At 51.1% G+C, this 20,448-nt stretch overlaps 1 protein-coding gene across 1 annotated transcript in view; it reads right to left on the bottom strand.

Moving 5' to 3' along the window:
- Positions 1 to 20,448, bottom strand: part of FBLN7 (fibulin 7) — a 44,156-nt gene that overhangs the window by 8,715 nt on the left and 14,993 nt on the right. The window contains exons 2-3 of the mRNA XM_044918875.1: positions 13,289 to 13,448; positions 8,369 to 8,539 (exon numbers count right to left, since the gene is read on the bottom strand). Of these exons, the coding sequence (XP_044774810.1) occupies positions 8,369 to 8,539; positions 13,289 to 13,448 (331 nt within the window). The remainder of the gene's footprint in view (positions 1 to 8,368; positions 8,540 to 13,288; positions 13,449 to 20,448) is intronic.

Raw genomic sequence — 20,448 nt, 5'->3', positions numbered from 1 at the left:
CCAGGACCCTGGGCTCCATCGCCCGTCTGGACCTTGTTGCCCAGGATTTTCATTTCTAGACAGGTTCCCCACAGACTTGCTTATCTCGGTGAATGGCTAGAGGCATTCCATGGCCCAGTGCCCAGTCCTGGTGTCCTGACTGAAGTCCAGTTGTCATCACCTTCACATCTGTCCCAGGCTGTGGCATTTAGTTAAGGGCAGGGTGACTTCAGAGCTGTAAAGAGGGCAGAGGCTGAGGAGAGGCTGCCGAACCAAAAGCATGGCTGATAATTCTGTTTTAATCTACTGTTCAGTGAGCACTTACTATTTCCCTGGAGCTGAGCTGCATGTTTTACATGCACAATCTGCTTTTCTTCCCTTTTATTTCGAATCCTTTCCTGTGTTCTGTCATCTCATTTCAGATTTTCCATTTCTCCAATCACCTCATTGCTGAGGCTTTCTAATTTTTATTTATGCTGTCCTTTCATAGTTTTTATCTTTTTCTAATTTCTTTCTGCTTGTTTGGAAATATTAGGTAATAGTCTTCATCTGTTTCCTGGCCATGTCCTTCTGGCATTTCCTCATTGTGCATAGGGACTTTTTATTCTCTTTTTTTCTTATAATAGTTTGCATGGGATTTGACAAAAGTCCTTTTCTGTTCCTCCTATTTAGGGGAAACAAGTTTTCCTAGTTGGCTGGTCCAGCTTCCCGACCGTCTGCCTGGCCCATCCGTGGCTGTTTTTAGTGTGGTTCAGAAGCTCTCCGCTCTGCCCCTTTTGTGCTCCTCTCCTGCTTTCCCCTGGGCCATCTCTTTCACTTGCACTGACTTTCGTTGGGCTCCATTTGGATCCTCCTCCCCTTAGAATCTCCTCAATACTGGGCTTTGTCCTGGAAAGTCTCGAGAGTTCCTCGGGGCCAGCAGCGCGCTCCAGCAACTGAGACTTCCTGTTGAAAAGCTGCGGCCCGCCCTTGCGAAAACTGGCCCAATGTAAGCTGGGACTGGAGCGGATCCTAATAAGATTATTAGATTTCAAAGAAAAAGAAAAAAAAATCCTTTGGGCATCCAGGCAAGAAGACCAACATACTGATGATGGCAACAGCAGAATCAGCCGCAACAGAAGATATGGAGGCATATTTAACGTACTCAGGGAAAGAAGATGGGAGGCAGGTAGTTGGTGTCCAACCAGACCGGCGTCCAGTGGGGCAGTGGCCCACTTTCTGAAAGGGCAAGAACTTGGGGAAATTGCTGCCAGTCCCTCTGGAGGAATAGGCTGGAGAGATGTCCGCATGGGGACAGCAGTGAGGCTCCCCAGGGCACAAGCCCGCACGAGGAGGGCTTCCCAGCAGCAGTGTCTGCCGCTGTCGGGCCCAAACAAACAAAAATCTGCCTTGGATCTGATCAAGCCCCCGGAGTTAGTTACCAGTTTATAAGAAATTCAGAAACCAAAAAGGTCCAAACTTCCAGTGATAAGTAAGTACTGGGGACGTGGTGTGCAGCTTGGGGACTCTGACTAACACGCTGGGTTGGTGAACAGGGAAGTTGTTCGGAGAGTAGATCCTCAGAGTTCTCATCACCAGGGAAAAACCATTTCTTTTCTTACTGCATGTCTGCATGAGAGGATGGGTATGAACCAGACTTGGGGCGGTCATTTCACGATAAATGGAGGTCAGGTCATTAATGCTACACACTTTAAACTTAACACAGTGCTGGATGTCAGTTATATGTCAATAAAACCGGAACAAGAAGAAAGGAAGAGATCAGAAGATCACACTAAATGACCCCTCAGGGATGCAGCTAGCAAAATCAAGGCTGTGGGAAACAAACCATTTTCTTCAATAAATAAACTGCAAGGGATTGGGGTGGGGTGGTGGGAGGGAGGAGGAGGAGGAGGAGACTGTAGAATTTTATAAAAAGTCGCAAGAGATTGGCGCTTGGGTGGCTTAGTCGGTTAAGCCTCTGACTCGATTTTGGCTCAGGTCATGAGCCATGTGAGACAACTGGAGGAATTTTTACCCTGACTAGATATTTAAAGATAATAAGGAATTTGCTATATTTGAGTATGTGAGGATCATTATGCTATTCTACTTTTGTGCATTTGAAATTACCCATAGTGAACAGTGTTTTAAGATTGCTTGTCTTGGCCTTATTTATGATTATAAAAACCTGGACACAACAAAGGAATAGTTCAGTAGAATGTCGAATAGCCCTGGGGACACCTGGGTGGCTCAGTCGGTTGAGCGTCTGACTTTGGCTCAGGTCATGATCCCGTGGTCCTGGGATGGAGTCCGGCATTGGGCTCCCTGCTCAGCGGGGAGCCTGCTTCTCCCTCTCCCTCTGCCTGCTGCTTTCCCTGCTTGTGCTCTCTCTCTCTAATAAACAAAATCTTTTTTAAAAAAGTGTAGAATAGCCCTTAGGAGGACGTGCTTCGTAATCATTAAAGGTTATGTTTAGAAGGAAGAGTTAATGAAGATTTGCTTGTGTTAAAGATCTATACACAGATGATGCTGACTATGGAAGACTTGCATACATATGCCTAGATAAAAGTCTGGAAGGAAATTCACAGTTTCTTTTTCTTTTTTTTTTTTTTTAAGATTTTATTTACTTATTTGACAGAGAGAGAGAGAGAACAAGTAGACAGAGAGGCAGGCAGAGGCAGAGGGAGAAGCAGGCTCCCCGCCGAGCAGGGAGCCCGATGTGGGGCTCGATCCCAGGACCCTGGGACCATGACCTGAGCCGAAGGCAGCGGCTTAACCGACTGAGCCACCCAGGTGCCCCGGAAATTCACAGTTTCTTAAACATAATGCCTCATTCAGTCATTCATTTGATCATTCGGTGAGTTAGCCAGCCAGTCACTCAGTAACTACTAAGAGGCTACTGTAGTGAAGGAAGCTCTTTCAACTCAAATCCTTTTTTCGAGGTTTCTGAGGAAAGGCCTCGAATGCAGCAGGTGAGCAAAGTGTGCTCTATTCTGCCTGCAAAATACCCTTCCAAGACCTCGATCCAGAGTCACAGCCCTGCTTTTCCAGTTCCCTGGGGCTCCAGCCTCCGCAGGCTCCTCCTATCTCCTGCGCCCTTCCTCCCCATCTGACCTCTCTGTGCCCTTTGGGTCTGGAGCCACTTCTTTTCTGTCTCTACCCTCTCCTCACCACTGCTCTCACCACTGTGCGTGGATTTCAGTCCTCTCATTAGGCTAGTAATTCCCAAGTGTGTATCTCCCACCCTCCCACTGTCCACCTGACTTCTCTGTTGGGAAAGGTAGTCTCAGGCCTGCAGTTGGTGGAGCCCCATTTGGCCGAAGAAGAATGGGCCTTGGGCCTGGACTGCTTCCTTAACATGAGGTAAAGAGCCCACACCGCCTGTGCAAGGCTTACCACCTCCTGGGGGCTTTCCTGTCCCTGCGTCATGCTCCATGAGCCATTCTTTTGTTCTGCTCCTAGAACCTCCGAGGCTGCACGGGCTGTCCTGTGTGTTTCCCCACCTCTCCTTGCTCACACTCACTGGCCCTCAGCTTTCAGTCTTTCAGACTCCATGGGAAGGGGCTGGAGGGTCCCTCCCCTGCAGCACGAGAGGGGTGCTCCCCCCCCAGGAATTGCCCTGTGTCAGCTGCTGGCCACCCTAACCGGCCCCCACTACTGAGGCCGATCTTGCTCTGTCTCTTGCCTATGTGAGCCAAGTGTCCCATCCAGCATCTGACCATGCTGTGTTTTCCTGGGTAACTCCAGGACGAAGATGCCGTGGGCAGAAGTGCCCGGAGCCCTCGCGGGGATGGGTAACATGGGGTTCTGCTCCATGATCTCCGTGGGTGGAATTAATGGTTCTCCACTAGGATGTCGTACAGACGTTTAACTTAACATGTCCAAAATGGAGTTCTGCTCAATGACCCCCACACAGGTTGCTTGAAAACAAACCTACACTCGTCGCTCAGTCTTCACTATCTCTATAAATGACACCATGCGCCCCAACATTCAAGCGGAGTCGGGGAGCCCTGACTGTTCTTCCATGCGCCCCCCCGGACTTCAGTAGCCCCCAAGTGGTTTCCCGGCTCCCTTCCTGCCCCGCCTGCCCAGCGCACTGTCCAATTACCACGCCCCTCTCCGTACACCTGTTTACTGTGCTCCAACTACAGTCCTGCCTCCCGCCTGGCCTCCGAGGCTGCACGGGCTGGCTGTGTGCCTCCCCACCTCTCCTGGCTCACGCTCAGCTCCACCTGCTCCAGCAGCAAGGCTCTGTTTACACTTTCTTTTTCCGTTTCCTCAAACATGCCAAGTTCTTCCCTTCCTTAGGGCCTCTTTGCACGTGTTACTCCCTCTTCCTGGGACAGCATCTTTCCCCTGCCACCCACCCCACCCCACTCATCACATGACCAGACCCTGCACACCCTTCCACATCTCTGCATCCCCGTGACCACCTCAGAGAGGCCCTCCCATGTTCCTGCCCCCCATCGTATAGATTCTCAGCCCCTGATTAGATCCCTTCAAGGCACTGAGCACAAACCCCCATTTCTTTACCTTTCCATTTGCCTCTCTGTTTTGCTTGTTTCCATCTTAGCAGGTGAGCCCCACGAGGTTGGGCAGTGTCTCTTAGATTCAGCCTGAATCCCTAGCACCTGGCGCAACCTTTTGTGCATAGCTGGTGTTCAATGAAAATTGGATGAATGAATGAATAAAGGTTAAAAAAAAGGGGGGGGGGAGGGAGTGACTGCCAAAAATAATTCTTTTCTTCCCAGAATGGGAGTAAGGAAAAAAGTTATTTATTTCTCTCAAGTTTTTTCTTTGGTTACCAATGTTGTCAAAGCAACAAGGTCTGTGGCAATGGTTCTCCCAAGGCAGAATGCTTCAGATCTTAAAAACATGCCCTTCCAAGAAAGAAAGAAGAAAAGGGAAATAACCCGGGGAGCCAAAAGGCTGTTTTCCATTTTGGAGCTCTGGAGCCTACCTCTGCCCACAGGGCTTTTTAATGGCAGGATTATGTGTAATTTCCTTTTATGCCAAGTTGGGTTCATCACCCTCTTTCTGAACAGCTGCCTGGGGATGGGGTGAGGGGCAAGCATTGAAGAGCTGCTAAATCTTTCACTGTCACTGACATTTTGGGTCTTGAGACGGATCCCCTGTGATTAAGAAGATTCTTTTCCCTCTGTGGTCACAACACAATGACCACAAGACTGCAGATATGGAAAATGAATCAGATGCATGCGTAGCTAAGATTCTAGGCCACTCTGAGGTGTGTGTGTGCGTGTGGAGGTCACTGGATTGTTGAACCCCAGCTCATGTCCTGCCCACACTGTTAACACTGTTACAAGAGGTCCCCAAACAGCAGATTGAAGCTCTCCTTCCTCCTGACAAGCTTGGGTGGCATCTCTTTGAGGCTCTTACTGGAGACACAACATCCATTAGTCAAATTCCTGCTGAGGATGGAAATGTCCATGCAGGCACCATCCACGAACCTGGGGAGAGGTCATGTGCCCGTAGGTGGTTGAGCCCCTGGGCTGTGACATATCAGAGGTTTTGGTTTCTGTTTTTCCCGTCACCACCCCAGGGTGAACTCCCATGCCTCATTTACATTTAAAGAGATGACACATATCCATCTGAGATCTCCCTGTGGACTGGCCACAGCCTTGTACCCTGAGCCAATCTTCCCTGGGGTTTAGATAGTGAATGTGGCCCCAGTAGATGTCCAGGGTGGGCTGCGCCAAGCAGTCAGGCAGGGGAGTCAGGGAAGAAGGACACATGGCCAGGAAGGAGGCCGAGGAGGAGGGGAGACAAAGAACACACCGCAAATCTGGAATGAGGTGGTAAGTTCAAGGGCGAGAGTCAGGAAGTGCCCCACGTTGGACAATGAGGAAGGCCAGGAGACCTGCTGGCCATACTTGGCGTTGGTCCTTCAGGAAAAGTCTGCTCTCCACATCTTAGGAAAGGAGACTGCTCAGTGGGGCTGGGTGCCCTGATCTTTGTAAGGGCTAGCCTGGCCTTCCCAAAATGTCCCTGCAGGTGGAGGTGAGCATGTGCAGTAAGTCTCACCTAGCCAGGGTGGACACACACTCAGGACATGGCCCTACTGTTGGCTCGCTGCAGGCAGCATTCTGATTGGTGAGGGCCCAAAGTGCATCAGCGCTTCAAAATTCTCAATATCTTCTCCTTCTGGCAGTGGCAAGAACCAGCAGTGTGGTGTTTCTCAAGGTTTAGTTAACATCAGAATCACATTGAAAATGTAGATTGCGAAAGTCTCATCTGTAAAGATCTCACCCAACACAATAGGTCTTTTGAGGCCTCAGAACCTGCCTTTCACAAGCTTTCTTGGTGACTCTGGAGCACCTGAAAGTTTGAGAACCACAGCACACAAAGCACGATAGGGTAGGACCCTCTTTTCCACGGAGGGGGTCCTGCGGCAGGGAGGCAAGGCGCTGATATATACCTAATGCATGCAGGCTCAAGAGGGAAGCTGGCAGACGTGCCCAGGATCCTCTGGGGAGGCGTCCTAGTCAGCTGCTAAGATGGAGCTGGAGCATTTTGGGTTCCTACCCTTGTTGAGCCCCTCTGCGTTCCTTTGGTCAAGCCATCCCTTGTGACTATGTTCCTGAGCCTCTGATGTTTCTTACTCGTTTGCCTAAAAATGCATGCTTTCAGTTAGCTCCTCTGATGAACTCATCTTTTCATTGAAAGCACATCGTGCTCACTGTAAATGCATATCACTACTGAGGACAGACTACATGGACAATACCCGAGCAAGACAGAAACAGCACATGGGCAAAACGTGTTTCTGTGCACAGCCCTGCTTGGAGAGTGGTCTGGGGCAGCCCGTCTGAAGAGCAGCATGCCACGCTTGGTTCAAAGGAAGTGGGCATATGGCCAGGTGCCCCTAACTCCAAACCCAGAGAGACAGTCCCGGAGACAAAGAGGGGAGATCAGAAGACCTTGCCAGCGCCATTTTTGGTGGTAGGGAGTTGACCACCATCTGGGGGGCCATGATCCGGGGCGTGGCCAGGTAAGCTGCAGGGGGCACCCCATAGAGGATGATGCGGCCATTGGAGCACCTGAGTGCTGTGAGAAAGAAATCAACTGGGGTCCGTAACTCAATCTGTAAGTTAAAAATACAGACATCCAAAGCAATGACCATGAGATGCCATTGTGTTCCCACCTCTGCTGCCATAGTTTGTCACCTATAAGGTGCTTCCCGGGCTGGAGATTTTTCTGGGTCAAGGGTAAATCGAGATAGTGGCATTTCCCCTGGCATGTTTGCCGCTTACATGGCTTGTATTTCCTGGCTGGTTCCCAGCTAGGTCTGAGAGCTGGTACCTGCAATCAACCTTCAAACCATTGTTTTTCCCAAGAGATGGGAAACAGTAGTCTAAATCCATTAATGTGGTTCTGGCTGCCAGGTCTGCACATGTCAGTCCACACAATCTCTCTTTAGAGATGACATATTTTCTTTTTTTTATTAGAGAGAGGGGAGGGGAGAGCGGCAGAGGGAGAGGGAGAGAGAGAGAATCTTGAGCAGGCTCCACGCTAAGTGCGGAGCCCAATGCAGGGCTTGATCTCACAAGCCCGAGATCATGACCTGAGCCGAAATCAAGAGTCGGACACTTAACCGACTGAACCACCCAGGCACCCCGAGATGATATATTTTCTAATGTTCTGTTATGTTTTCAAGTTCTTTATGCATTCAAGTCCTCTCCACACTGCTCCTGACAACATACTTACTTATGTAACACTTGCATTTCCCTTTCAACTCTTGGGCTAAAATCATGAACATTCTGCCCCAGCAGACGTCCTGTGAACCCTGCTCTAAAAATGACTGGTATCCATGACTTTCTGACCATAGACTTTTGAAAAGCCTCTTCTGATAGAGAATGCCAAGTCTGATTTTCCTCTACATCAAGAAAGTACTGCTGTTGAGCCGAGCACAGAGAGAAGAGAAACCTTTTCATGTCCACTCCCCATCCCAGTGGTGTCTCCTGGATCCTGTCTACACCAAGTCCCAAAGCAGACACAAAAAACACCTGGGAACTTCCTTAACCCTACAGGTCATCAGCCGCCTTTCGAACTACAGCCCCAGAACATGGTAAGAGCCCACCATCAGTGTCCAGAGCAGAGGAGCACAGACTCTGGGGTCAGAGTGTCTGGGAGTGAATCAGCTTAGCCTGCTCCCCAGCTCGATGGTCTGGGGCAAGTTCCTCCATCTCTCCATGCCTTGATTTCCCCATATGCAAAAACAAGACTAAATTGGTGAGAGGGTTTGGCAGAGCCCATGCAGGCCAGCCCAGGCCTGGCCCGGAGGTGAGTCATCAGACATGCGGGCCACTATCCTGCAGCTGAGGAATGGTGGATGAATCAGGCAGAAAGTGTCCCGCAGAATGACCCTTTCTATCCAGCAGAGAAGGAGGGTCTGTACCTCTACAGTGGGGCTGCTCCCCCGTCCAGGTGCCATTGGGAAGACACACCACGCTGGTGGGCCCAACCAGCCGGAACCCAGGGTTGCAGGTAAAATGGACTTCGTGATCCACTAAGTACTTGCTTCCAAACTTTCTGCCATCCGGGGGGGCATTCAGAGCAGGGCAGGACACTGTAAGGACAAAACGAAGGACTACGGTCATTTAACATCTCTCTCAGTTACAAGGCTTCTCATCTATGAGTGCTCCTGTGATGAGTGCCTCCTCCAGGCTATGCATGGGGCTGGACATTTTTAATGCTATGACTCATGGAATCCTCAAAGCACTCCTGAGCATGGGTAATATGTGCCCACTAGTGAAAGCTGAGCTGGCGCCTCAGAGACACTGAGGGTTGGGTGCAGGGCCTGGCAGTGTGGGAGGGTCAGAGCTGGGGACCTCCCCTCCACCGGGTGTGGCAGGCCCACCTATCCCGCCTCCCAGGAGGTCTAGCCCTGCTGGGTTTCTTAGGCCTTCTGAACAGGCCAGGGTCAGGCCCATCTCTAGGCCTTGGCTTTTGCTCTTTTCTTGGCCTGGAATGTTCTTTCGCCAGAACGTCCCCTCTCTGGCTCCTTCTCATTCTTCAGGTCTCAACTCGAATGCTACCACCTCCCAGAGTGTTGTCTGGCCACCTCGCTTAGCTAAAACCTCCCCAGGCACTCTCTACCCCTTGAGCTCACTTTGCTTTCTTCTTAGCATGTGTAATTATTGGAGTTGTCTTCTTGACGTATTTGTTTCCATGTTTGTTGTCAGTGTTCTCCCTCCAAAGGCACTCAAGAGGGCAGGGACTTCACCTAACCTCGCATCCCTGATGTGGCCCCAGCACCAGCCCAGTGCCTGGCACACAGTGAGTGCCCAATAAATAATTCTTGAACAAATGAACAAACGAAAAATTTTGTATTGAGTGGCTTACCATAAGCCAGGCACTAGATTAGGTGCTTGGGACAGTGAACAAAACAGACAAAACTCAGCTCTCAGGAAGCCCCCTTGTAACAGGAACGCCACCCACCAATAACCAAGATCCATAAGCAGGTGGCAGAGTGTGCTAAGAAGTGGTAAGTGTTGTGCAGAAGATAAGGTAGGGAGTAGTGTTGGGGAGGCCAGGGGAGGGGGTCCATTTTGCATGTGGTCAGGGTAAGCCTCATGGGGGCAGAGTTGAAGAAATGAAGGCATAAGCATGCAGATATCTGGGAAGGGCAGAGGGAACAAGCTGGTGCAAAGGCCCTGTGGTGGGAGTGTGCCTGGCAGGTCTGAGGAATGTCAAGGGTAGCACAGTGGCTGTAGTAGAGTGGACTAGCTGGAAAGCAGTTGGGGATTAAGTCAGAGAGGCATCAGGGAGCCAGGCAGGGTTTGAGCCGAGGCACGAAGCAGCCGACTTCCATGGTGACAGCACCAGCCAGCTGCAGCCTGAGCATGAAGTGTCAGGTGTGAGGCAGGAAGGAGAGGAGGCAGAAGCCAGACATGAAAGTGGTGTGGACAAGGGCGGGAGCTGGGAGCGGAGACGGGCGGCTGAAAAGCTGGCTGTGCCACGAAGGCAGAGCGGAGCGGACTTCCCGATGTGCGCTGCGGGCCGCGGGGAGACAGAGAGCCTCCCCACTGCTCCTCTCCCTGCGGCTGGCTGCCTCCCACGGCCAGCACTTGTTGAATTAAAGTCCCAAAGGTGGGACAGGTTGGATTTGGATTTTGTTTACTTGGAAATTCACAGCCACTTCTAAGATGCCTTTTTTTTTTTTTTTAAGATTTTATTTATTTATTTGAGAGAGAGCACAAGTGAGAGAGGAAGCACGAGCGGGCGGGGTGGGGAGAGGAGCAGAGAGAGAGGGAGAAGCAGACTCCCTGCAGAGCAGGGAGCCCGATGCGGGGCTCGATCCCGGGACCCTGGGATCATGACCTGAGCCGAAGGCAGACGCTTAACTGACCGAGCCACCCAGGCACCCCCACAATGCTTTAAAGTAAGTTGCAAGTGTCATTTGTGAAAATGCTCTTCCGGTTTTAGACAGATGGGAAAGAGGTGTTGCTTCGGCTGTGACAGTTACAGTGAGTGACAGAGTCACTCAGTGTCTGCCATGCTGGGAACATCTGTGCACATGGTGATCGGGAGGTGTCTGGGACCCTGACGGGCCGCCCCGTCCCAGAAGGCAGCAGGCAGGCCCTGCTCTGCCCACGAATCCCACCCGCGTCCTGCAGAGCAGCCTCGGCAGGCGGGCCTGGGTGGCCGGGCACGAGCCGACCCCTCCGAGTACTCGCAGTGCCCTCTGGTTACCGGGGGACCATGGCTATGCCCCTTTCCCTTAGTAAAGCTTCGACGCGGCTCCCAGTGGTAATCACTTTGTGAGATGGAAGCGACCGTGAGCTCACATCCCCGTGCGTGGCTGCTCCCAGGCTGCCGGCTCAGTCCCTGCAAATAAACGCCTTTATAGCTCTTTTAAAATATCAACTACTTTATTGTGCTGAAAGGGATTTTAGATGCCCTGGGGGGAAAGGAGTAGGGTCTCTTTGGGGATGAGAAATCTTTAAAATCTTCCAAAAAGAAATTCTACCTGCTGGAGCAATTCACAGGTGAATCATACCTGAGGAAATGCAACAGCATCGGGCACACAGTAGGTGCTCAGTAAATGTTAGTGGGTTTAATAAATGGGCAGAGATCAATGAAAAATCAATTTGCGGTCACTTCTCAGATGGGAGCCACAGGCCTCTGTCCAGTGGAAGGACGTGCCCCTTGGCTGGTTCACGATGAGCACAACGTGGTGAGGCTCCAGGGCCACGGGGAAGCTCCCCGCACCGTCCGGAGTGAGGTTACTGTGTAGGGCACGAGCTCAGCAGTGAAGCAATCCTAGAGATTCGGGAACACGAATGGAATCAGGCTGCCTGCAGAAGCCCTGATGCTGATCGGGTGTGATGTTCCCCAGAGAGAAAGGCTGGGAAAATAGGAGGGTGATTCTTAGAAGCCAGAAAGAGGAAGGCCAAGAATTCTCCAGGACTAGAAATGATTCTTCCTGACTCCCAGCAAATGCCCTTTAAAAAAAAAAAGTAAATGATCATTTCCCTATAACCTGCAAGCTTCCTGGCTCCTCCAGGTACAGGCCCAGCAGCCCCAGCCCCGGCCCTGTGGTGGGGACCCTGACAGCTGCTTGCCTCCATGTCCAACACATGGGAGAGAAAGATGCACCGTGGCAATACCTAAGAAGAGAATTGGCCACTTTAAAAAGTCTTGTATGGTTCAAGGAAGAAAGACCCTGAATCTGGCACTAAGAGGATCAGCAATGTAACAGGAACTACCTGTCTGTCTATTCTAGCGGACAGAGGCCTCTAACACAGGCAGGGGAGTTTTTTTTTTTTTTTTTTACAGGCAGGGCAGTTTTATGAATGATCTCTTGCGAGTCCTTCTTCGAAGCTCCCAGGGACCATAGGAGCTGTGATCCTAGGAAAGCAGAAAGGCTCTGTGCCGTTGAGCCTCTAGCAGGAAAGAAAAATCAGATCTGGTACCTAGTACTGCTAACTCACTTCTCTTGGCCTCAGTTTCCTCATCTGTAGCACAAAGGAAGGATGCCCAGTCTGCCTCTCGGAATCTGGCTGCGGTGAGCCCCCCTGAAGGCTGGGGCCTCACGGTGCCTTGGAAAGTGTGAGGACTCTGGCGGGTAGGTCTAGCTCTGCACCTGGGCAGCCAAGAAAAACAGCAGCTGATGACCTGGTGCTGGTGAGACTCGGGATCTGCTACCACACTCTCTGAAGAGGTAGGAAATCCAACGCCTTCCCTGGAAACTTCATCTCACACAACAGAGGGCCCTTGATAAATGTGTCTTGAGTGAGTAAATGACATCAGATATTCCCTAGGTTCATGACTTCGAACAAACATGACAACTGCCCCCCTGCCCCCTGTCGCCCTGAGGGGAGGCCGCCTGGAAGCCAGGTGGAAGAAATCCAGTCCCCCATCCAGTGGCCCCACAGCGAAAGCTGTATCTGCGACCACCAGGAAAATGGCCAGTGTCTGTCAGAGTCCTACCCGCCGGGAGGGCATCTGGGGGACCCCCTGGAACCTCACCAAACGGAATTGCCCTTAGCAGCAACCCCCACCCCAGCACCACCAATGGGGGACTCTCGTCAGAGGACTGACTGTCATGCCTGAGAAGCTGCTGCCAGTGTTTTGTGGGCTGCCGCAGGCTTGCCACACGGGTGCTGGACGGTGGTGGAGGGGAGGCTGTGTGTGTGTTCGGGGCGGGAGCTCTCTGTGCTTTCCTTTCAGTTTTGCTGTGAACTTAAAACTGCTAGAAAAAGATAGTCTATAAAATTTTAAAAAAGGGGGGGCCCTGGATGGCTCAGGTAGTTAAGCGTCTGCCTTCGGCTCAGGTCATGATCCCAGGGTCCTGCGATCGAGTCCCGCATTGGGCTCCGTGCTCGGTGGGGGGCCTGCTTCTCCCTCTGCCTGCCCTGCCCCCCCCCCAGCTTGTGCTCTCCCTCTCTGACAAATAAATAAAATCTTAAAAAAAAATTGAAAAAAAAAAAAAAAAGGAACCAACTGGAGTCTGCCTGGGTGGGGACAGGGAAGGGGAAAGCAGCTCAAGCTCTCGGAGCCGTGGCTTTCGACAATTCTGTAAGGATGATATGTGGACGAGAGTTATCGAGCCTAGAATGAACAGGTCTGAGAGCAAGTGGGTGACGTTCAGATGTGGGAGAGGAGAACCAGCGGCTGCTTTTTTAACGTCCTCACGGCCTGTTCCCACCAACTGGGGTTGACGTATGGGCCCCCGACAGGAGGCAAGGCAGGGAAAGGCCTGGGATCTACCTTGGGACAGGGGGAGGCGTGGGCATGGGGGGATGGGGAGAGAACCCACAGGGGAAGGGCCTGCGTGTCGTGTGGCCCCGGCAGTGCAGACGTGGGGACCCACCTGGGGGGGCGTCTGGGCCCACTCTGTTCACGGAGTTGTGCAGCGCCGCCAGCCGGCTCTTCATGTTGCGGATGCCCTCGGCGAAGCGGGCCTCCTGGCCCTTCAGCACCTGCTGCAGCTGGCGGATGGCCGTGAGGAGCTGCTGTTTGTTGAGACAGTTCTGGGGGGAGAAAGGGTCACCACCGCCACCACTGTGGCTCCTTCAGTGCCACACGCTCGCTCTCAGCTTCCGGAAGCCCCCCGATGCCCCCGCGGCTCACTACACCGCCTCACCAGACGCCCCGACATCTGGCGCTGAGTCAGGTCACCAGACGGAGGCCCCCCGAGCACACAGATCACAGCGCCAGTTCGCTTCCCAACAAAGACAAAGCTCCTGCTTTTCAGAGCCAAGAGCAGAATTGATGATTCTCAGTGATCGGGTGGTTGAACAGTTCGTTCAGCCCAAGGTGCCTTAGAATCGGTCATCTGTTCCTTCAGAAAACTCCCTCATCCTCCGCTCTGAATTCATGCTCTGCAACCTGGGCTTGGTGTTCTCGTTCTTTCTTTCTCTCTCGAACATTGTTAAAAACAGATGGATGATAAAACATACAAAACAGGCGGAACAGGAAAGCTCCATGCTTCCTGTACTTTTAAAAATGGACCAAGGCAAAGACCAAAGAAACTCGGTAGAGTTAAAGAAGCGTTCAGTGACAGTCAACGCCCTGTTCCGACGGTCTCGAGAAAGCTTAAAAACCAGAACGAGGTGGCACCTGCTTATCATGATAAAGACTATCTCACTTAAAGCAACACCCAGCGTCACACTTAGGGAGAAACATCTCAAGCTTTCCAGTCTCAATTACCTTTAAGAGCCAGGACGTGAAAAGGAGTAAAGAAGGGGGTGAACACAGTAGGCCCTTGGCCTTGGGGGGCACCACCTGGGGGCCGTGTGTTACCTCAGCATAGCCTTGCCTAACCTGACTCCCATCCCCTGCACAGAGCAAAGGAGAACATCAAGAAGATAATGAGGGTTATTATCTCCAGGGACGGGCTCAGGGATCATTCTTAATTTTATTTTTTATACCCAATTTTTTTCTACAACGAGTCCTGGTTTTTATCTTTTAAAAATTTTTCTGAAAGGCGACAGGGCGGCTGGGAGTCGCGTGGCCACCGCAGGCTGGGTGGCTTCCAGACTCGCCAGTGGGGCCCAGCGGTGGTGGTGACAGAGCCATGGCCGCTCTCCCAGGGAGGCTGCCAGGCCGCGGCACCTTGGGGATTTCACCAGATGACTCACTGGCCTGATTCAATGGATGCTTTTGACACAGCTGAATCCCCAGTTGCCCCTGGAACTTGTTAATCCCTGGGAACTCCTTGGCCTCCACCCTACCAGGGCCTGGCTGGGCCTAGCCCCAAATGCAACTGCTGGGAAGAGAAGTTTTGTTTGTTTTCCTTCTTTCTCCCCCATTGTGGTCCTTCCCACGCGGGTTCTGGGGCACCTGGACAGTGACCTCCTGCCATCAATCCCCTACCTGCCCAGCACTGCAAGGCCATCCTACCCAGACCTGATTTCCCACACCCACATCCCCTCCCTTAAAGAAAAAGAAGAAGAGGCTGCTTATACACTTGATCTCAGCCAAAAGGCTGAGATGTGATGAGAAGCCGTTTTTATAGACGGTTTCGTGACTTGTGTGTGTAATTCACATTTGTGAAGTTCCTCACAGTTTACAAAGCTAAGTACGCTTCAAAACCTACTACTGGCTGGGAGCAACCCTGTGACGGCCTGGGACTGTCTCTCTTTCATAGATGAAAATACATAGGGTGAAAGTCAAGCAACACTCCCTACCTCACGCAGCTTAGGAGGGAGAGAGCCAAAATGGGAACCCTGGTGACTTCCGTCCCAGAGCCACCACCCCCAACCCCCAAACCCCTCGGCTGTATGTGCCCCAGTGGACTGTCTTAGGCCCTGTCTCATCTGTTCTTCACACATCCCTGTGTGGTGAATGGTCATATTGATTGATTGGCACTAGCAATTGGTAAGTCTGTGACCCAAGCAGAATGTCCCACAGGAGCGGACTTCTGACTCCTGTGCAAGGTCAGGTGAGGGAGCATGGCAGTGGGGGCGGGAAGTGGGGGGGGAGTGGAGGAAACCTTCCCGGCCACATTGAGCCAGGCAAGTAGCTGCCACCCTTTCGTAGAAGGCGGCCAGGGCCCCAACAGCTGGGAGAGGGTTCTCCGGGCCACCGCTGCCCTGGGGGACACGGAAGGGCCACATTTTGAAGTGGGGGAGAGACCAGTGGCAAGGCCTCTGCCAAGAGCCTGGGGGTGGCACCATGGGGCTCTGGTAAGCAGAGAAAGAAGGTCAGACTATGTGGAGGAAAAGAGGCCTAGGTTCCACTCGGCCACTGTGTGTCCAGCTGGCTGCTGGGCCCAGGCACAGCTGTCCTCTGCTCCTAGTGACACTTTCCGGAGCCCTTCCCAGCACCCTTCAGTGGACAATGGGCACCAACCTCTCAAGGCTCACTCCGGGTGAGATGTGCTCACCTGGCCAGTCACAGCGGAAATACCTTCAAGACCGAGCACAGCAGGGTGGAGAGGGCGATGGTAGGGTTTCAGGCGGACTTACTGAGGGAAAGTCTTGAAACCCTGGCCCATCCCTGCCTCCAATCTCACTGGGGTGAGGCTAACAGAACAATGTAAGTGTAAGAAAGAACTTTGTGAGCCCAGAAATAAACCCATGCACTTATGCTCAATTAATTTAGGACAAAGGAAGTAAGAACACACAATGGGGGAAAGAACAGTCTCTTCAATAAATGGTGTTGGGAGCACGGGACAGCCACATGCAAAAGGATGAAACTAGATCTCTATCTTACACCATACACAAAAACTAACTCAAACTGGATTAAAGACTTGAACGTAAGACTCGAAACCATAAAACTCCTAGAGGACAACATCAGGGATAAGCTTCTTGACATCATTCTTGGCAATGATTTTTTGGATCTGACACCAAAAGCAAAGGCAACAAAAGCAAAAATAAACAAGCAGGATTACATCAAATTAAAAAAGCATCAGCATAGCAAAGAAAAGCATCAACAAGATGAAAAAGCAACCTACAGAATGGGAGAAAATATTTGCAAATCATATATCTCATAATGGGTTAATATCCAAAATACGTAAAGAACACATTTAATTCGATAGCAAAAAAAAAAAAAATCTAATTAAAAAATGGGCAGAGGAACTGAATAGACATTTTTCCAAAGAAGACATCTAGACAGTCCACAGGTATGTGAAAAGATGCACAGCATCACTTATCATCAGGGAAATGCAAATCAAAACCACAATGAGATCACCTCATACTTGTTGGAATGGCTAGTATCAAAAGGACAAGAAATAACAAGTGTTGGCGAGGATGTGGAGAAAAGGGACCCTCGTGCACTGTTGGTGGGAATGCAAATTGGTGCAGCCACCGTGGAAAACAGTGCGGAGGTTCCTCAAAAAATTAAAAATGGAACTACCATATCATCCAGCAATTCTACTTCTGGGGATATATTCAAAGGAAACAAAATCACTCTCTCGGAAAGACATCTGCACCCTCATGTTTGTTGTAGCATTATTCACACTAGCCAAGATGTGGAAGCAATCTCAGTGCCCACCAATGGATGAAAGGATAAAAAAAAGTGGTATATATAAACGATGGAATATTACACAGCCATAGAAAAAGAAGAAAATCTTGCTATTCGAGACACGGTTAGAGCTTGAGGGCATTATGCTAAGTGAAATAAGTCAGACAAAGACAAATACTGTATGATCTCACTTATATGTGAAATCTAAAATACCAAACACACAGATAACAGCAAACAGATTGGCGGCTGCCTGAGTCAAGGGGTGGGGGGGGGGGGTGGAGGAAAGGCATGAAGGGGGTCAAAAGGTACCAACTTCCAGTTATAAGATAAATAAGTTCTGGGGATGTGCTGTACAGCATATGACTATAGTTAACTGCACTGTATTGTATATTTGAAAGTTGCTGAGAGAGTAGATCTTAAAAGTTCTCATTACAAGAGAAAAACAACTTGTAACTATGTAAGGTGATGCTAACTAAACATACCGTGGTGATTATTTCACAACATAGACACATATATCAATATATGTCAATATATCATATATTGATATAGATGTCAATTATATCTCAATAAAACTGGAAAAAAATAAATGAAATAAAATTCCCAAGATTAAAAAAAAGAAAGAAAGAAAGATCCTTGTGCTCTTGGCAAGCCAGGATGCTGGAGTCAGGGCCAGGGAGGGTGCCAGGGAACGGAGAAAATTCTAGCCTTTTGATATGAGGTTTGATGGGTCTGTTTGGCAGTTGCTACTAATATGGGATTCTTTGCTCCCAAAGGGCTAGAAATGGATCCCTCGAGAGCCATGCTCAGAATCCGTCGCCTGGAGTGGGACTTCGGCACAGGCAATAACTGGGTTCATCTGCAGAGCTGGGTGCTGAGGTGGGCATCCTTACAGACCAAGTCAAGTGCTCCAGACGTCTGCATCATGGGAACAAAACAGGTCATTGGAGGGGACTGAGGAGCTACATGCTTCCCCTTTCCAAACTGAGAAAGCGTTCTCCTTTTGCTTGATCGTAAAAATAAAGCACACTCCCTGCCAAACAATTCAAAATCCTCAAAACACATCAAAACAAAGAACGAGTCCCATGATCAGAGACAAGCACTGTTAACTTTTTGTTTGTCTTTAACTGTTGGATCAGACACACATGCACACGCATACAAGCATCATCTTGCATACCCCGGACCACAGAATGCCCGTCCTTGATCAGCTCTTTTTTCTCCACACCGGGGCTTGGCATCATTTCCATGTCAACAAGCACAGCAACTCCTAGGACCCTGGGCCTCGATTTCACTTCTGACCCCTGTGCTCTTTTCAGTCTGGGGAAGGGGCTCCATTTGTCAGCTCCTCTCCCCTCCCACACCCCTACCCCCTCTTGCTCTGGGCCACAAGGAGCAGTGGCATGGGAAACAAGTCATTTCCCCTTTGTCCATGTAGCCCTTGGCAGCCGGTCCGAGGGGGCTGCGAGGGCCTCCAGGGCTGGGGGCCAGGAAGCAGGCCCGACCCTCCGTGTCACCCACCCGCTGCCTTGGGGCACCCCTGCCCATCTCAAAGTCTCAGACCCCAACTGTAAAAAGCCACCACAGGCTCCATGTGCCCTTTCACAGCCAACCTCCCATTCCGGTGGGAAGGCTCCCCGAAGCCATGGCTGGGCGAAGGTCAAATCCAGGCGGGGCTGGCGAGGGGGGAGGGCTCCACGCTGGGACGGAAGGGCATACCCCAGAGGCTGAGGAAGTCACCGCATCAGGGCCCCTACCTTCACAGCCCTCTTCCAGGGCCCCTCGAGGGGGCCCTCAATTTTAATATTTTTCTTGACGAGATCCCCTCAACTGGTGTTAAGTTTCCATCCCTTCAAAACCTGGCTCCACGCCTGGCTTATGCCACTGACAATAAATAACAAAAAATAGTTTCCATTTCTTTGAGTTAATAACCTTCTTTGAAATGGAACCAAGAAGAGACATGCAGTGAAACTCTTCCATCTTTGAGGAGAAAAGACCAGGATTTACAGTGTCTGTGATCAAACCCTTCAAAGGGGCGGGCACTTCATGTCACTCAAGGCCCATGGCAGTGTTCGCAGAGAAGACATGAGCCAGTGAAAGAAGTAGCAACAGAAGTCACCCTGCCTAGCTGTTCCCAAGCTGGGGTGGAGGTGGCATAGATGGTTCTGGAACACACAGGCCAGTGCCGAGAGCTGGGAGGGTGGAGGCGCAGGCCCAAAGGCTCTTGGAAGTAAGGCAGCCATAGAACAGAGAAATCTTGCCCACCTTCCCCCCAACCCATTCTCTCATAATATTTACTCCGGAGGATCTAATGGACACTCCTCAGAGCTCAGGACACTCCCCTTTCTCTGAGACTAACCAGTGCTCTGGTAGAGGTGGGCCTCCGGGGCCATTTTATATCTCAGGACCCTACCTGCCGGGCCAGGGGTGGACACAGACAAAGACGTTATTCGCCCGCCCTCTGCCCCAGCTCACCCCGTCACCATGCCAGAACCCAGTAGGTCTCGCCCCTGCCACTAAGCCCCGGCCTTCTGGCCACTTGGGTTCAGTTTATAAATGAAATTCAAGACCCAGAGTTGGCTCTCAAGGCACCTAAGGGCATGGGTGAAACTCCAGGGGTATGCATGGTTGAGAGGGGGGGGTCCTTGAGGCTTTTGTTCTCGCGTGACCTGGCTTGATGGTCTTCTTTCCAGTGGCAGTCTTTTTTTTTTTTTTTTTTTAAAGATTTTATTTATTTATTTGACAGAGAGAGACACAGCGAGAGAGGGAACACAAGCGGGGGAGTGGGAGAGGGAGAAGCAGGCTCCCCGCAGAGCAGGGAGCCCGATGCGGGACTCGATCCCAGGACCCTGGGATCATGACCTGAGCTGAAGGCAGTCGCTTAACCAACTGAGCCACCCAGGCACCCTCCAGTGGCAGTCTTGATACAGTGACAGTTCCCGAGAGCCCCCTGAGGGACGGTAGCACCCCGAGACCCCTCCAGGCGGCCACGGATGACCCCTCAGGCCTCAGAGGGGCTGTCTCTTGAGCTGGTTTCTTCTAAGCCACAGCTATGTGTCCTGTCAGCATTTTGTTAATGGGAACACAGATGTTTTGATGCCTTTAGATCTAGGAAAGGACGGAGCACCCTCGCCAAATGTATGCCTGCTAGCCAAGGCTTGAAGCCCTCCACGTCTGAGTCATGTCAGATTCGTGCATGTTTTTTCTCCAGAAGTTATTTTAATTTTAAACCACGTCAGAAGTGGGTTATAACTCCTTCGACTTCTCTCGTCCCGGTGACCTCTACCCAGCACCCAAGAAGAGGAGGGAAAGTGGATGCTTCTGGGGAAAGTGAGAGAATTTTGCCTGGGGACTTGCCCGAGGCCCTTGTATTCGTCAGGGTTCTCTAGAGAGACAGAACCAACGGAATGCATATTGTATACGTGCACATCCTATTGAGAGAGACAGAGGGTGAGAGGCAGATTTATTTTAAGGAACTGGCTCATGCAATTATGGGGGCTGAGAAGTCAAAATCTGCAAAGCATGTGGCAGGCTGAAGACCCAGGGAAGAGCTGATGTAGCTTGGATCCA

Source organism: Neomonachus schauinslandi, chromosome 10 (assembly GCF_002201575.2).
Source record: "Neomonachus schauinslandi chromosome 10, ASM220157v2, whole genome shotgun sequence".
NCBI classification, from domain to species: domain Eukaryota; kingdom Metazoa; phylum Chordata; class Mammalia; order Carnivora; family Phocidae; genus Neomonachus; species Neomonachus schauinslandi.
The sequence above is the reverse complement of the archived record's forward strand: the minus strand, read 5'-3'. Positions and strand labels throughout refer to the sequence as shown.